Source organism: Hordeum vulgare, chromosome 7H (assembly GCF_904849725.1).
Source record: "Hordeum vulgare subsp. vulgare chromosome 7H, MorexV3_pseudomolecules_assembly, whole genome shotgun sequence".
Lineage (NCBI taxonomy): Eukaryota > Viridiplantae > Streptophyta > Magnoliopsida > Poales > Poaceae > Hordeum > Hordeum vulgare.
In genome coordinates, this window is record NC_058524.1 from 356,317,085 (window position 1) to 356,335,482 (window position 18,398).

Here is an 18,398-nt window from a genome sequence, read left to right on the forward strand (position 1 = left end):
GTAACTCGGACTATGTACCCACTACCTATAATAGAACTTGTTGTTCTTATCTAAGATCTTGGACTAGATCTTGTGCTCTAGAAGTTTTAGATTGAACTACCGCTGTCATATCGGCACCATCTCCGCCTCTAGAGCGATATCTAGCACAACACGTTGAAATTGTTCCTTCAACACTTGTGTTGTACACATTGTAGCAGCAAGGTGGAGTTGCTCCTCCACAACCTTGTGTTGCTTCAATGTGGTAGTATATATTACTTTATCATTTTTTATATGTTAATGTACAATATCTAAAACACTCCAAAGTGAGGTACATGAAAAATTTGCAAGTGAACCCATAGTCTTTACTATATTTGTGAAACATGTACACATTTGTACGTAAACAGGATACGCAAAAAGTATGATGCATAGATCAGTTTAGGTATATACTCCTGGGAGTACATACTCCCGCTCCTCATATACCACGTAGATGAATTGGTTATACCTCTTTATCATTTTTAATATACTTCATTAATAATTAATAGATACCCCAGAATGAGTTTGATGAAAAGTTACATTCGACACATATATTTTATTTTATTTTATTTACAAGTAAATTGCATTTTGTATGTAAAAAATGTATACTATACATACTGAGGGCTTCGATGATATTTATTCATGAAACTTGTATTGAGGTATATTCGAATAATTAATAAGGTACATTGAGAATGATAAAGAGGTATAATATTTGTTTAAGATGTATATTTGTACGTGGGGGACATACTTAATAGAGATAACTCAGATAAGGTGCATCCATAACAGTATGAAGTGCAATTTTATTCCCTCTACCCTGATACTTGGTGTTTATTGCTACAAAAGAGGTGCAGTGTGAGAGAAGTGACAATCTACCAGTAGAGTGCAATTTACTCTCCAGGGAATCACCATTATAAACTAAAAATGATTTCAATGGTAAAGTAAGTATAAAAGAGCTCATACAAATCAATTGCTTATGCTTTTTAATGAGTTTTCCAAAGGAAACAGAAAAATATTACCTCAACCTAAGTCTGTACAAGAAACATCTACCATATACCACATCTAACATATGATTACTGTCCATTGGAAGAAAGCTCAGGAAGAAAAGCATATATGTCTGAACTGGATCCATCCTCTCTTTCTCCAGTAGATCTTAAAATACATCTAATGAGACATGTAGTTTATATGCATAAAGGAATCTCATGTACAGACCAGGGCATCTAATTATCTGCACAACAGTTTATTTTAGAAATTTGCTAATCGAACTTAGAACTTTGAAATCCCAAGGACACTGATATTTAATATAATCAGTAATGTATTTCCAGTAACATCTCAGAACGTATAAAAGGAAAAGAACTTCATTGATACTGAAGAACATTGCTTTAGTTGGGGTTTGCAAAACAATGAAAGACATAATAGCAATCCAGAAGTGCATTCTATAACAAACACCTTGTCAATGGAAGCTAGCTCGGTCACATCAACCAATACTCCAGTTTCTTGCAAACTTCGGTCTTTAGGCATATTATTTCTGCCATGTAGCGAGTAAATATATCATATAACATATGGACGTTCTACACAATATGTAAAATAAGCATATATCAAGTATTCCCTCTGTTCGGAAATAAGCATATAACAAGTATTCTAGAAATAAGTGACCACATCACTTATTTCCGAACGGAGGGAGTAGCAGAAACGACTATCAGATAAGAATGGAAATTCCTGCTTACTTTGCTATGTCAAGCTCAGTCATGCAGTCGCTCAACATGGCATGCCTACCAAAATTTGTTGAGATGTATTAGAAATGTTAGTTGCAAATCCATATCTGTAACATAAGGTGAGAGAATTATCACCAAAACTGAAGGTTGACATACCCCTTAGATAGGAATCGTGCTGCCTTCACATTTGAGGGGTTCTCAAGCCATGAGCTATACTTTATAAAATTAGTCATCCAATAAGTGCAGACATTTAGCACCCTTGATATCAGTTCTCTTTTAGGCGTTTCTTGCCTGCCTTCAGTATCAACTATTGGCGTTGGCACATCCTCATAGTAAAATGGAAGCCACTCAAGCTCTTCACAAACAACCTGAAGATAAGAAAGTCATATTAACCATTTGAAAAGCCAATTAGCATCAGAGCTCACTCTGTTGCATGCATACTTACCTCCACATACAACTGATAAGAACTAATCGAGGACAACTGTGGATAATATAGGACGCTCCCACCAATAAGATACCTGGATGTCCATAAGCTCATTAAGTTAAACACTAACATTCTTTTTGGAGAAAATGCAAAGCTTGGTTCTCGATGCATCGATAGAAAGAAACATTTTCAATCATACAAGCCTAAAAGTAGACCGAAACAACTGACCACATAAGACAAGAGTGCAACAAAAAACATTACACCACCAAACAAATCCCAGCCTAGATGCCATCCACACAAGCAAACACGACGCAAACTCCATGACAGGAAGCGAGAATCCAACTCTGAAGAGACACAAAGTTGGGTCGCTCCCGCTCTGGAGCAAACAGATGGCGTCGCAGACCGCCGGCCTCGCACGGCCGCCGGCACCGCCAGATGCCACTCGCGTTTTCAACGCTGCACCACGACACATCGCCACATCCCCTATCTGTTGCAACATATGCCATTATCCGTAAATCGAAACCCGTCGAGTGCCCCCATGCGACCAAAACGCCATAGCATGGGATCCTCCATGGTCCACTACCCATATCACCCACGGTAGCCGCATTGGCATGTTGCGAGCGTACCTGGATCTACCAGATAGAGCCAAAGTGTTAGAGTTGTGTCGAATATTGATGTACGAGTTGGGTTACATATGGACTTGGTGTTGTACTGTGGGTAGGATACATGTAGTGTCGTAGTCGGACACGTTGTACCCTTGGCCTCTTATATATGAGGAGGCACCCCACGTTGTAACCTATGACGATTAGATAGCGACAGACTCGCAAGGGGGAGTCGGCGGCTTGTGCCGGCGCCCGGGTGACCGGTGTTGCGGTATCTCGGGGAGGAGCGCCCGTAGTCATTGCCCCGGGGAGTAGGCGAGTTCGCCGAACCTCGTTAACAAATCTCGGTGTCGTCATCGTGCTGTGATTGCTTGTTCCTCGGTGGATCGACCGCGTACCTCGTATTTATTCTAACAAGTGGTATCATGAGCAAGGTTACGAGGAGGTCATTGTGCATTGATCTAGAGGATGGAGAGCAGTTGGAAGGAGTTGGATTGAAAGCTTTACGGCGGAAGAATCGCGAGGCTACGAAGTAGATCGGTCGAAAGATCGGTCGATGATGTGGCAGCGACACGTGGTCGTTTTGGCGTACAGCGGCATCTCGATCAGATACTGCAAGGCGCGTGAGGCAGCAGAGTTCGGGTCGCGCTGGTTACTGCAAGGCGCGTGAGGCAGCAGAGTCCGGGTCAAGGTGGCCGTTACTGCAAGGTGCAGCAGAGTCCGGGTCGTGCGGTATCCGGCCAGATTAGCGTTACGTGGTGCAATCAGTGAACCGAGTTTGTTTTGAAAAAAAAGGACCGAGTCCCAGGAGAAGTCGAGTTCGAGCTAGATAGCTGCACCTGTGCACGCACATGTTAAAAGCAGCGGCGGCTGGACGAGACGACACAGCCAGATCGAATCAGGGAAGAAAAAAAGTCCATCGTTGCATGCATCCATCGGAAAGGCAAGGGCAAGACAAAGCAAAATTGCTACAGCATCGAAAGTTGTGCTCAAGAGATACTACTCGTGAACAGGGAGGATTTTTTGGTAGGAATTTGCTACTAGTAAATCTTGTGTATTTCAACACGTATTGGAAGCTCGGATTATTTTTTCACACGGTCAGCCGTGCAAAGAACCATGGCGCCAGTGGGTACCAGGTTTGAGGTGGAGAAGTTCGACGGGACTGGAAGCTTTGGGTTATGGCAGACAAGGGTGAAAGATTTGTTGGCACAACAGGGATGTTTGAAGGCGTTGTTGCAGGAAGCCAAGCCAGCTAAGATGGAGGCTGAGGACTGGGAGGAGTTACAGTTGAGGACAGCCGGAACCATACGGTTGTGTCTGTCGGACCAGGTTATTTATCATGTGATGGATGAGAATTCGCCGAAGAAGATCTGGGAGAAGCTGGAGAGTCAATTTATGTCCAAGACTGCGACGACCAAGGTGTATCTGAAGCAAAAGTTGTATGGGATGAAGATGCAGGAGGGGTCGGATCTTGTGGAGTATATGAACGCCTTTAATCAAGTCGTGACGGATCTAGCACGCTTGGGTGCGACGATTGACGACGAGGATAGGGCAATTCTGCTTCTTTGTTCATTGCCATCATCCTATGACCATTTGATCACTACTCTGACGCACGGCAAGGAGACCGTCAAGAATGAGGATATTACTGCAGCTTTGCTATCTTATCATATGAGAAAGAAGAATGCGGTGGAAGTCACTCATGGTGAAGGTTTGCTAGTCAAGGGTGAAGAGTGGCGGAAGGGATATGAGACAGGGAAGAACAAGAAAAAGAAAAAGAAAATACAGTGTCACAAGTGTAAGCAGAGGGGGCATATTAAAAAGGATTGTCCAGAGCTCAATGGTGGGTCAAGTGCTAATATGGCAATTCGTGGTGATGACTCACACAGCAGTAGTGATGCCCTCGTAGTATCAGACAGGCGGTCAACCAAAAGTGAAGCGTGGATGTTGGATCCAGCTTGCTCTTTTCATGCGACACCCAACAAGGAGTGGTTCTCTTCGTACAAGACTGGTGATTTTGGTTTAGCCTATATGGGCGATGACACTGGTTATCATGTGGCTGGAGTAGGTGACATCAAAATCAAGATGTTTGACGGAGTTGAGCGGATGCTTCGGGGAGTCAGGCATGTGCCGGGGCTAAGGAGGAATCTAATTTCGCTTGGAGTTCTTCATGATGGTGGTATGGTATTCCGTTGTGATCGGGATAAGAAGATCATGGAAATCATGGAAGATAAGGTGACCGTGATGATTGGAGCGAGGACGGCTTCACATCTTTACAAGTTGCAAGGAAGCACTATTGTAGATGGAGTCACGGAGACTGGAGTTGCAGGAGTAGCAGCAGGTCCCACGGAGGCGGCGGGTCTGGGGCAGACTCGTCGAGTAGCTCTCGGTAAGCTACGAAGAAGACAACACAAGTCCGGAGTACATGGAAGTTTGATGCATGGACAAATTCAAAGTGGTGAAAATATTCGCCAAGGTGGAGTTTGTTAGAGTTGGGTCGAATATTGATGTACGAGTTGGGTTACATATGGACTTGGTGTTGTAGTGTGGGTAGGATACATGTAGTGTCGTAGTCGGACACGTTGTACCCTTGGCCTCTTATATATGAGGAGGCACCCCACGTCGTACCCTATGACGATTAGATAGCGACAGGCTCGCAAGGGGGAGCCGGCGGCTTGCGCCGGCGCCCGGGTGGCAGGTGTTGCGGTATCTCGGGGAGGAGCGCCCGTAGTCATTGCCCGGGGAGTAGGCAAGTTCGCCGAACCTCATTAACAAATCTCGGTGTCGTCATCGTGTTGTGATTGCTTGTTCCTCGGTGGATCGACCGCGTACCTCGTATTTATTCTAACACAAAGTGTATTCCACCACGCCAACCTAGGGTCAGGCCTCCAAGAACAATGCCTCCATGAAAATGGTGTCTTCAACGCCGCCGTCGTCGATCCGGCAAACCGGATCTACGTTTTCACCCGGACACTGGACCAAGAGGGACGAACATGGACTTGGGCTCCTCGACGGTGCCAACAAGGAGGAGACGACCCCCGAGAACGCCCTCGGCAGCATCACCCACAAAGGTCTTGTAGGGCTTTCGCTCAAAGCATCAAACCACAACTCACACCTCGGCTACAACAAAACGAAGACACAACAGCAAGAACCTAGCACCGCCTACAACCATGCCAATTTGTTAGCATGGATGGCCCACCACCCCGCCAACAGAGGCCAGCACACGTTATGCATCAGGATCAGCACGGACCAACCATTGTTCTGCCTACAAAAGGAGCCAGCCTGTGGCTCAGAGAGCACCAAGATCTGCGGCAAGATGCTCAGATCTGCGATATGAAGCCAATGCACATAGCAACACCCACATCCACATCAAGCCAAGCTCTACGCCGACCGCAAGGGAGGTGGAAAGCTAGTTGCACGAATCCGGGCACTGCCGGACAAGGTACCAAGGCACGTGCCATCAAACACCCACGACAAGCCGCCAACCACCGCGTCAGGGCACCAACCGACGCCAGCCTCCTGACGGATGCCGGGCCACCCCCACGCAGCAAGCCAAGCCAGCTAGCACGCCAAGCACACCTCTGATACCACCAACGTTGTTGTCTCGTCCGCTGCCGAACAAACCAGTGCAGCCAGCAAGACCAGCCAGCACTGCTCACCCCGATGGCCGCAAACAACCCATAAAACTGAATTTGGAACAATGGAGACGGAGCTCCAAGGACTGCACTCAAGCTGCAGCATGTCAACCTCCAAGGATGAGGGACCGCAAGAGAAGGGGCAGGGAGGGAGGGAGGAGTTGCCCGAGGAGCCCCGCCCCGCCACCGGCTGACCGGCAGCGAAAAGGAGGGAGGCGCTGGAGAGGCCGTTTAGCGGCAGTGGAAGTCGCTAGAGCGGTTCACTTCCTACCTGATTTTGGTCAACACTACAGCTTATGTAGTACTCCCTCTGTAAACTAATACTCCCTCCGTCCCGTAATATAAGAGCGTTTTTGACAGTGTCACTGTCAAAAATGCTCTTATATTATGGGACGGATGGAGTATAAGACTTTAGTGATCTAAAAGGTCTTATATTAGTTTACAGAGGGAGTAAAACTCAATTTCTCTGAGAGAAGATTATCTAAAATTCACATCTATCGCACCTTACAATACCACTGATAGAATCATTTGAATCTGTATGACTTTTGGAAGACAGGTATACTTGTGTACTTCTGCCTAAAGCAATGAAAAAACCAAATATCGCTAGGTCCTTTTCCAAAACCTGCAACAAGAAATAAACAAATTGGGTTAGATCGAATCGGAGAGGATTTTAAGACTAGAAATGAAATATTGTTGGCAACCTCAATAGTTTCACTTGTTGTCAGTCTTGACCATATCTTTTCACGGTCAAGAGCCTTTAGCAATTGTTTCTGAAGCAGATCAATCCAAAATGATATCTCAAGTCCATGATCATTAGCAAACTTAGGAACAGCAGCACGAGGACCAAAATTGCACAAGAATTCTCTCTGAAGACCAATATCTTTCGTCAAGGTATACGCTTTACTTATAGGAACGAATTCAAGAAGCATATCCATGAATCGGCCAATAATATCAGGGACCATGGAGAAAAACTGCTGACAAGAAACTTTTGCTGATCCTAGCTTCATAATAGCAGCAAGACAGAACAGACCTAGCACAAGCAAAGAAAGGTCACTTTCACTAGTATCCATTGGCTTGCCTTCGCTGCATCTAAGAACATACAAAACAAACATATATGTGAGCCACATATTACGTACTGTACAATAAACATATTACATGAAAAGAAATTGATAAAACATACATTTCTGTTGCAGAATTAAATCGTCGATCATTTTCAAAAGTGTTCACAAATGTCCTCACCACCAATGGATTTTGATTAGATGAATACCACTGATATAATGAAGGTTCCCTTTTAGCCATTTCATTCTGTATAACACCATCTAGAGAGCTGAGAAGGCGGGATAAACTGCAACCAAATATACATCGGTTACGTGAATTCATTATCGAATCCATTGTCAAATTAACCCTGAGCTAACAAAACACAAATACAGCCTTCCTAAAAAATACAAATACAGCCTCACATGGTAAACCTTCGCAGTTTATTTATTCGTGAATCATGATAGACCAATTGATGAAGCAATTTTGTTATTGTTTTTAAGGCGTTCCGCCTTAAACGCTTAGGCGATAAGGCACCCTGGCAGCGCCTTACAAATATGCCCGCCTTAGGCGCTTAGGCGTCGCCTAGGCGCTAAAGCGGGTGGTGCTCGCCTTAGGTCGCCTTACCTCCTTATAAACAATGTTTGTTAGGGAAGAGTCCAGTCAGTTTAGAGATCGTATTCAGCTTGAATAGATTTACCAGCTTGTCGGTCAAGTTTTGTCTACTATATAAAGGGGCCAACCCAACCCAATAAAGCAAATAAGAATATTGTCATTTACTTTTATCTACTTTTCAGTAATTACGGTTATGTCAGTAGCAGGCCCTTCCACGAGTACTATCTAAAGATAGAAAAACATTTTTTTGCTACAAGATATTTAATGCTCAGGCATGTATGAAATATACGACTATACGTAGGAATTGAATCATTCAACTCCCCCCCCCTCTTCCTGGGATATGCTTCACACACTCCCAGACACATACAGAACTGCTAGTAGTGAAACTTCCCTCCCTCCCTCTGAGAAGAATCACTCAGCTCCTCTCTCACTCTCTCCGTGTTGTTTATCACATGCACAACACAAGCTGTTTTGGTGACTTGTTGCCTCACAGCCAAAGCCTTTTCTCTTGTTGATGCACTACAAGCTTATCTTACAAGGATGGCATACATGCCTATTTATAGGCTACATGAACCTGACCTTGACCTCCAAGGCTCCAAACGGACCTGAATAATACAGCTCAGAAGCAGCTAGCTGTACTACTCCACTACCAGTACAAGCGGCTCATTTACAGATTTACTGATGTCATATATAGCTCTACCACAAGATAAGCAAAAACCAAATTGACTACTAGCCAACTGAATACTTTTACTAGCTAAGTGTTGGTATAAACTGACCTATAATAATGCCTAGTTAATTAAGCACAACATACAAGGATTATATCTAACAATATATACTCGCTTATTTGCACAAAAACTTGGGCATTCACTACAAAACCTTTGCACCAAAGTGGAGCCGCCCCTGCTCCAGTGGTATGGCTATTGTGTCACATGACATAATTCACATATTATCGATCTAAATGTGGTCAAACTTGAATCTTGGAATGGGTGGGCCATAGACGAGTACTATGTAAAGTAGAAAAAACAGGATTTGATTCATGATATTTAAACTGTAGACTCGCTAAACTGTGGTGTGCTCAACTTATTTATAGTCTACTGCAGATAGAAGTAGCTGTGTAAACAGGAAAAGGATGGCTAGCCAAACCAAAAGATAAAGAGTAAAATACACTGGAGGTCCTAAAAGTATTTCAAGTGTGTCAAGTAGGTCCTAAAAGTTTAAAATCGTTCACTGTGGGTCCTAAATGTGTGCAAGTCGTTCACCGTAGGTCCAAAAAGTATTCAAAGTGTGTCAAGTAGGTCCTAAAAGCTGTTGGTAAAATACACATATAGGACCTGTGGTGAACGATTTCAAACTTTTAGGATCTACTTGACTGTTAGAGTACGTGATGGGCCTGGGCCCGTTAGTCTTAGGGTTTGCTTAGGGGTCAAGTAAGCCTTACTTGGGAGTCAAGTAAACCTCTCTATATATGGAGAGGAGATGTATCAATCTAATCAGGCAAGAATTAAGAAGGAAAACCCTTTTCTCTCTTGCCCGGCCGTGGGAAAGGACCCCCACGGCCGGCTCTCTCGCGCCCTTGCAGCTCTCTCTCTCCCGCTCAAACCCTAGCAACCATAACATCTGGTATCAGATTTCTCAGGCTTGATCATGTTCATCCCGTCGCCGCCGCTTCCTGTCGCCCTCACCCCGGAGGAGATCGCCGGAGCAATCCGCGATCTCACCACCACCGTCCAAGGGATCTGCCTCTTCCTGGCCGGTCCCTACGGACCGCCGCCGGCCGCGCCATCAGTCGCCGCCTACGGGCCGGCGCGGCTGCCGTGGCAGCTGCCGCACCAGGCGGCCTCCGCCGCGATCGCCGGGCCACGGCAGCCGACGCTGCTGCTGTCGTCGCCGCCACTTGACGCCAGGCTGCTGCAGCCACCGCTACCGCTCCCCGTCTCCGGGCCGATCTATACGACGGCCTGGGCGCCGCCGCACATCCAATCGCGGCGGGCCCTCCCGCTTCGCCGGTCCCGACGGTGCGCCATTCCAGGGGGGTCCTCCATGGTCACAGCACCGGCGCCGACCCCCGCACGGCCGCCGCCGCCGCCCTCGGCTGCGACCACGGCGCCGGTCATCACGTTCCAACATGGGATGCCCTACGACGGGACTGCGACGACCTCGTTCCCAGCAGCGCCACCGCCATCCCAGGACAATCCCATCCAACAGATCAAGTTTCAGCCGTCGTCGGCACCGCTTCCGACTTGGATCGCTACCCACCACGTGTCGGCGGCAGTGAGGCTGCAGGCTGCTGCGCGCGGCCTCCTAGCGCGTCGGCATGTGCGGGAGATGTGTGATTTGCAGCTGCAGCTCCTCCAAGTTGCGCTTCGCGGTGCAACAGACCTCGATCTCGTCCACTGCGTGGGGGATCTTGGGCATGCGGTTTCCCCCACGGGCGGCGGGCATGCTGTTTTTCCACGGGCGACGACCTCCAAGTCTGCGACATCGACAGTCAGCCGACAGGGAGAAGACATGGTGTCACCGACAGGAGCGCACCGCATAGCACCACTGCATTCCGCCGCCGGCCGCCGCGAGGGCTCCCTTGGTCCCGATGGTGTCCTTGGGATCCAGGGGGCTGCAAACGCACGAGTTCGGCGCGCGGAGGATTCTCGCCTTATCGTTCAGAGTCAAAAATAAAGAGTCGGAGTCTCATTCGGGTTAGCTTATTTAAGGTCAATACAATAGGCCGAGATGTAAAAGGCTTGTTTTTTAGGCGTTAGGGTTGTGTGGGGTCGAATCGTCGTTAGGTTGAAGCTCGAGGACGAGCTGCATGTCCAGGTGGGGTGTAGTGTTAGAGTACGTGATGGGCCTGGGCCCGTTAGTCTTAGGGTTTGCTTAGGGGTCAAGTAAGCCTTACTTGGGAGTCAAGTAAACCTCTCTATATATGGAGAGGAGATGTATCAATCTAATCAGGCAAGAATTAAGAAGGAAAACCCTTTTCTCTCTTGCCCGGCCATGGGAAAGGACCCCCACGGCCGGCTCTCTCGCGCCCTTGCAGCTCTCTCTCTCCCGCTCAAACCCTAGCAACCATAACATCTGGTATCAGATTTCTCAGGCTCGATCATGTTCACCACGTCGCCGCCGCTTCCTGTCGCCCTCACCCCGGAGGAGATCGCCGGAGCAATCCGCGATCTCACCACCACCGTCCAAGGGATCTGCCTCTTCCTGGCCGGTCCCTACGGACCGCCGCCGGCCGCGCCATCAGTCGCCGCCTACGGGCCGGCGCGGCTGCCGTGGCAGCTGCCGCACCAGGCGGCCTCCGCCGCGATCGCCGGGCCGCGGCAGCCGACGCTGCTGCTGTCGTCGCCGCCACTTGACGCCAGGCTGCTGCAGCCACCGCTACCGCTCCCCGTCTCCGGGCCGATCTATACGACGGCCTGGGCGCCGCCGCACATCCAATCGCCACCGGCGCCGCCGCACATCCAATCGCGGCGGGCCTTCCCGCTTCGCCGGTCCCGACGATGCGCCATTCCAGGGGGGTCCTCCATGGTCACAGCACCGGCGCCGACCCCCGCACGGCCGCCGCCGCCGCCCTCGGCTGCGACCACGGCGCCGGTCATCACGTTCCAGCATGGGATGCCCTACGACGGGACTGCGACGACCTCGTTCCCAGCAGCGCCACCGCCGTCCCAGGACAATCCCATCCAACAGATCAAGTTTCAGCCGTCGTCGGCACCGGTTCCGACTTGGATCGCTACCCACCACGTGTCGGCGGCGGTGAGGCTGCAGGCTGCTGCGCGCGGCCTCCTAGCGCGTCGGCATGTGCGGGAGATGTGTGATTTGCAGCTGCAGCTCCTCCAAGTTGCGCTTCGCGGTGCAACAGACCTCGATCTCGTCCGCTGCGTGGGGGATCTTGGGCATGCGGTTTCCCCCACGGGCGGCGGGCATGCTGTTTTTCCCACGGGCGACGACCTCCAAGTCTGCGACATCGACAGTCAGCCGACAGGGAGAAGACATGGTGTCACCGACAGGAGCGCACCGCATAGCACCACTGCATTCCGCCGCCGGCCGCCGCGAGGGCTCCCTTGGTCCCGATGGTGTCCTTGGGATCCAGGGGGCTGCAAACGCACGAGTTCGGCGCGCGGAGGATTCTCGCCTTATCGTTCAGAGTCAAAAATAAAGAGTCGGAGTCTCATTCGGGTTAGCTTATTTAAGGTCAATACAATAGGCCGAGATGTAAAAGGCTTGTTTTTTAGGCGTTAGGGTTGTGTGGGGTCGAATCGTCGTTAGGTTGAAGCTCGAGGACGAGCTGCATGTCCAGGTGGGGTGTAGTGTTAGAGTACGTGATGGGCCTGGGCCCGTTAGTCTTAGGGTTTGCTTAGGGGTCAAGTAAGCCTTACTTGGGAGTCAAGTAAACCTCTCTATATATGGAGAGGAGATGTATCAATCTAATCAGGCAAGAATTAAGAAGGAAAACCCTTTTCTCTCTTGCCCGGCCATGGGGAAGGACCCCCACGGCCGGCTCTCTCGCGCCCTCGCAGCTCTCTCTCTCTCCCGCTCAAACCCTAGCAACCATAACATTGACACACTTGGAATACTTTTAGGACTTTTGGTGTATTTTACTCAAAGATAAAATAGGTAAGAGCTTGTTAGGCAAAAGGGATTATCATAAACCACCACAACATTGAACTCAGTAATAGAAACACATATATACCCCCTTTGTAAACAAATATAAGACGTTTTAGGTCACTACTTTAATGAATTAAAACGTCTTACATTTGTTGACAGAGGGAGTAAGTAATAAGGATAAGTTCTGAGCAATTTTCGACCAAATTTTGAGCAATTCGATGTGAAAATCAAGGTAAAAGCTAGAGGACATACCTCCTCTGAACAAATACATTAATATCTCTATCTCTGCCGTTCCCCCTTGATGAAACATCGATAACTGCTTGCAGTAACGAGCTAACAGCAGCCTGCAAACAATTTGTGTAATAATTGAGGAAGCAGAAAATTTGAATCTCACCAAAAAATTGTAATCTGCAGCTGGCTTATTGAAAGATATCCTTGTGGAATTAAGAAATACTCCCTCTGTTGACACATTAGATGTTCGAACTTTTTTGTAAATCGGATGTATATAGACACGTTTTAGTGTGTTCACTCATTTCAGTCCGTATATAGTCCATATTGAAATATCCAAAACATCTTATAGTATTAAAATAAAGCATGTCAGTTGTGGTGCTTGGACCGAAGTTGATTAATAGTGGCAGCATCTTCACAAGTTCACACATATTTTCCAGAGCAAAATCACTTCCACCAGGAAGCTTGTCACACAGCCATAGGATACTGGGCCCAGCCAGATAAATCCTAATTGCTTTTATTGCTTTCCAAGTCAAGTTAGTTTGGTTAGTATAGATTCTGTTTAGATGTTTCCTTGTTAGTTGAGTCGGTTCAAATCTTTCATAAACTACTGCCAAGCTGCGCTATAAAGCTAGGCAATTAGCCTGTAATCAGGTATCAAATCAAAAAAAGAAATAGAGAAAAAAGGAGGTTTACCGGCGCCAAAATCCAAATACCCTTGCCCCCGTCGAACATCCCATGATTATCCCCTCCACAATCTAGGTCATGACAACTTGGCATGAGACGAACCGATCCTCGGCCAATCCCCACCACCATCCCACATGGTCACCATTGCAGAGATCACCAAGCTTCTGGATGAGAAGTTGTCCGCCCACCAGAAAGAACTTCTGGATGAACTGAAAGGCATTGTCTTAAAGAAATTTAAAGAGGGCACTGAGAAATCAGGGAGCAAGCAGCAGCCAATCGCGTGGGCGTCGAGCGCCTTGAGTCGTTGGCTCCGGCAAGGGCCAATACAGGGACAACATGAAGACAGACACGATAACAGCCTGCCCATAACTGACACCAGCGAGTGCAAAACCAAATTTCACAAGCTGGAGTTCGCAATCTTTGACGTCTCCGAAGACGCACTGCCATGGCTCACTCATGTTGAGCAAATGGGCAAGGCACAACAGAAAGCGGCAAGGAGTGGCTGACATCCTACCATCTGACGAGGCACGGAGGCAGGCATCACTATGGTACCGACGCCTCAGACGTGCACATAGCGCCCCTCCCTGGAGGGAGTTCAGTTCAATGCTGGCATCCTCCGGAACACCGAGCTGGAAGGGATTAAGAACCTGCATCAAATCAGCTCCATCGACGACTATGAGGAGCAATTGTTAACTCTCGTGTGCAGGAGCGAAGGACTTACAAAGGCACACCAGGTGGAGCTGTTCATGGTGAGTCTCCACAGGTTGATCCGGACCGACATCAAGCTCATGTACCCAGCCACACTAGAGGATGCCATGGATCATGCACGCGCGTAAGAGGAGCATGACATACCAGAAGACAGCGAGAGAGAAAGCTCTCGTGCCCAAGGGAACCACAAGGGAGGTGTCAAGCTATCTACTCCAGAACATGCAGCTCCTCCCAAGGTGATGGTGCCGTTACCAAGTAAGCGGCAACTCATGCGGCTATCACCAACCGAGATGCACGAGCGACGTGCCAAGGGCCTCTGCTACAACGGTGACGGCAAGTACAACCCCGGCCATCGCTGCAAGTGCCTTTATGCTTGTTGGGTGGATGTTTCCGAAGAGGAGGCACCAACTGGACATAAGCACTGGTTCCGGAGTCTTCTTAGGCAGACTATTGCTCTTTCAAGCTCAAGAACGAGCTGCTTGTCGAAGGGGCGAGTGATGTCACGCCAGCCATGGATACTGGGCCAGACAGATAGATCCTAAACTCCTAATTGCTTTTATTGTCCCAAGTCAAGTTAGTTTGGTACTTTGGTTAGTTCAGATTCTGTTTTAGATCTTTCCTTGTTAGTTCAGTCAGGTTCAAGTCCTTCCTGAACTACTGCCAAGCTGCGTTATAAAGCCAGGCAATTAGCGTGTAATCAGGTATCGATGAAAGAATTAGAGAAGAAGGGATGTCTACCTCACCATGGCTCCAAAACCCAAATATCCTCGCCCCCCTCCTTCCAACGTCCCACGATTATCCCCTCCGCAACGTAGGTCATGACAGAGCTACTAGTGTTTTAATACACACTACTGGACTCAGCTACAATTGATAACCCAACCATAATTTTTTTAGCCACTAGCATACAAAATAATCCCCAAGTAGATAAACTGACTACAACAGAATTGTAATCAATAATTCAAGAAGAAAAATTGGCTACAACAGAATCACCTGAATGGGCTGAAAAGGCAAAATAAATAAGGATGCATGTAACAACTACGGTTTACAAAAAATACTCATGGCTGTTCTATGAGTGGAATGGGAAAAAACAACACAAAAACCTATTAAGACTACAGAGATCTATCACTCTCTTCACGCAAAGCACAAAGGCCAAATTTACATCTGAAGATTGTTAAGTTTCTACCTGGTAAGACAGCGATTTTATCCATGCATTGTTATCGATACCAAGCCACGTCTTTGGGAACCAAGAGTTTGTTGATGATTTGCTGTGAGCAAGGAAAGCCAATTCAATAGATCTCGCAGCATCATGTATTGATTGGACAAGGCCAGAGCTTATGTCTTCGTTTTGCAATGCTTTATCCAATTTCACCCTTATTTCCTTCATTTGACTTGCTGGATCAACTTGTGGTACTCCATTAACAGACACACCACTGCCATCATCTTGAGAAGCCGATGGAATACTGCGAACCCACCTTCTAGTTCTCTGAAAGGCTATCCTCTGTCTCCTAAATTCTAACCATCTAACACTCAAAATGATCTTCTCAAATTCCGACGGTGAACTTGTTAAGTAGCACTTTCTCTTAGAAATTTGGGAATGGAATTTTTTACTCCTTAGATCAACAACACTTCTGCATACGAAACTGAATCCATATGCTTTGTCCAGGGTGCAAATCTTTGATGTGCTGCAAACATAGCCATTTGATCAGTCGATAATCCAAAACAGTAAACAGAACTGTAAAATGAACTTAACTATTTCCCACTAGTTCCACACATCAAACCAACAGAACAGAAGCCAAAACAAGTTTTGGAACCCGATTCGCAAGTCACTTTTTACGATGAGACTGTGAGACCACAATGCTACAGGCATCAGTCATCACCTTGAAATTATGTAAAACTAAATTGATTCGAGTACATTGGACGAAGAGATTCCTCCTCCCGCGACCACGTCGCCCCCGCGGGTGACCGGCCGCGCCCCAGCCTCCGCCTCCTCTAGCCCCCCTCTCCCCCTCCTCCCCGCCGCCATCGCTGGCGCCCGTTGCCGGCCTAGCCCCGGGGACGTTGGTGGCGGCGGCCCCCTGACCTTCCCCTCCCAGTGGCTCTCCGGCGCGGGGCCGAGCTGCACGGGGGGTGCTCCTAGGCGGAGACGGTTCATGTGGCGGCGGGGCTCGCAGGCGGACGACTGGACGGCGGCGTCACCGTTTGCGGCGAGGAGTCGCTGCGGCGCGACCTGGCGGCAGCCACTCGGCCCAAATCTGGGGCCTTCGGGGCCCATCTGGGCTTGGGCGGGCCGACGGCAGTGCGGGCCTGCGGCGGGACTTCCGGGAGGCAGGGGAGCGGCGACGAGCAGATGGGTGCTGGCGGCACCGACGCCGGCCTGCTGCAGCATGGCCGGCGGGGCTTAGCGGGCCCGTTTCGGGCCTGGCCGGGCCAGGGGTGGCCTGGTATGCCTTGCTACCTTGTCCGTACGGCGACCGCGACGGTGCCGGAGGCGCGGGCCTCTCGCACGACGGCGGTGGAGGTTGTTCCCTCCCGCTTGGCTTCGGTGGTGCTGCTGCTATGTCGCTTGGCGCTTCTCTCCGGGCTTCTTGGCCTCGTGTTGGTGTTCGCAGTGTGACAAGGTGTGTGGCGGCGCTACCGCGGTGGTGCATGGGGTTGGGCGGTGGTCTGGCTGGTCGGCTCCGGTTGGGCGGTGGGGTTTGGAGTGCGGGAGAAACCCTTGTCAGTTCGTCCGGCTCCAATGCGGTGACAAACCCTTGTCAGTTCGTCCGGCTCCAATGCGGTGACACCGGCGGGTGCCACCATTCCTTCCTGAAGGGTATCTGGGGTAGCCATCCCCTACTTCCCTCCGCGTCCCGGGGAAAACCCTAGGGCTTGTCCGGGCAGCAGTGTCGTCGGTGTTGGTTGCTTTGGAATACAAAGCGGGGGAAACCCTTTTTCGGTACAGGCATCACCTTTGCCGGCAAGCTACCAGACCAACCAGGCAGAAATTCCCGGCCTACACACAACCCCGAATCGCCCGCCCAACAAACCACTATCAGCCATACCTACACCTCCCAATATCAAGCCTAATCAGCGCATTCCTGCGCAACACCTCCCATCAGAGAGCTAACAGTAGCAACTAGCGACTAATGGTACAGCTAGCAAAGCTTCGGAAAGACATAGAACTAGATAGAGAGAGAAGCCAGACCTGGCTGCGCAGATGGCTGCCCTCGGTTCGCCTCCGAGGGTGAAGTGTCGCGGCTGCGACGCCACGGCGGTCGCCATCGGGGTTGCTGCTCCTCGAGGCCGACGACGAGATCGGCGCGGGATTCACGAGCTTCACAACAAGCGAGTACGAGAGGGATAGGGTTTATATCTGGAGGGAAGCTGCGGTGGGAAAGAACTCAATCGAAGTAAGGCTTCCAGGAGTGGAGAGCAAGGAGAGGGGGAAGGGAGGGCCCCGGAAACGATAGGCACCGGGAAGGGCTACTTGGCTTCTTCCTTTCTTCTTCTTTTCCTCCTCGGAGTGTCTAGTTTTCAGTCGCGTGTTTTTCGGTTTTGTTTTGATTGGATTTTTTCTTCAGTTTTTAGTCTGGTCTTGCCACGCAAAAATGAACTGTAAAATTTACTACTCACTCCGTTCCTAAATATAAGTCTTTTTAGAGGTTCTATTAATAGACTACATACGGATGTATATAGACATATTTTAAAGTGTAGATTCACTCATTTTGCTTCGTATGTAGACCCCTAATGAAATCTCTTAAAAGACTTATATTTGGGAACGGAGGGAGTAGCTTTCATGTTGATTGTCGCCGAAGCTTGGCCTGGTAATTTTACTAGTAAGATTCTTTATCAAGATGAAGAATTTATGACGGATGCAATCATGCAAAACAAGTGTAATTGCACGTCGTGTATGCTCACTTTTAATACATCAATCTCTTCATCACGATTTTGCAAATTGAAACCTTCACAGGGACTATTTTACACAAAATTGTATCTTTGATCCAAAGATGTTTTGCAACGGGTATGCAACTGATGCATTTGTTTATCCTTTGGCATACTTGTCGTTCTTCATGTCTCGTTTAAGTTTTTTGTCACAGATATAGAATGCATCGTCCTCTTTTTTCGCGCACAGCAAATGCTCTAGAGGCACGTGGTA

At 48.7% G+C, this 18,398-nt stretch overlaps 1 protein-coding gene across 1 annotated transcript in view; it reads right to left on the reverse strand.

The window, feature by feature from the left end:
- The window catches only part of LOC123412966, a 55,100-nt gene extending 37,356 nt beyond the window's left edge, over positions 1 to 17,744 (reverse strand). The window contains exons 1-10 of the mRNA XM_045105917.1: positions 17,448 to 17,744; positions 15,444 to 15,942; positions 12,890 to 12,981; positions 7,563 to 7,727; positions 7,084 to 7,471; positions 6,886 to 7,004; positions 2,170 to 2,242; positions 1,881 to 2,092; positions 1,737 to 1,781; positions 1,459 to 1,537 (exon numbers count right to left, since the gene is read on the reverse strand). Coding sequence (XP_044961852.1) covers positions 1,459 to 1,537; positions 1,737 to 1,781; positions 1,881 to 2,092; positions 2,170 to 2,242; positions 6,886 to 7,004; positions 7,084 to 7,471; positions 7,563 to 7,727; positions 12,890 to 12,981; positions 15,444 to 15,942; positions 17,448 to 17,524 — 1,749 coding nt within the window. The 5' untranslated portion in view covers positions 17,525 to 17,744. The remainder of the gene's footprint in view (positions 1 to 1,458; positions 1,538 to 1,736; positions 1,782 to 1,880; positions 2,093 to 2,169; positions 2,243 to 6,885; positions 7,005 to 7,083; positions 7,472 to 7,562; positions 7,728 to 12,889; positions 12,982 to 15,443; positions 15,943 to 17,447) is intronic.
- Positions 17,745 to 18,398: the final 654 nt, after the last annotated feature.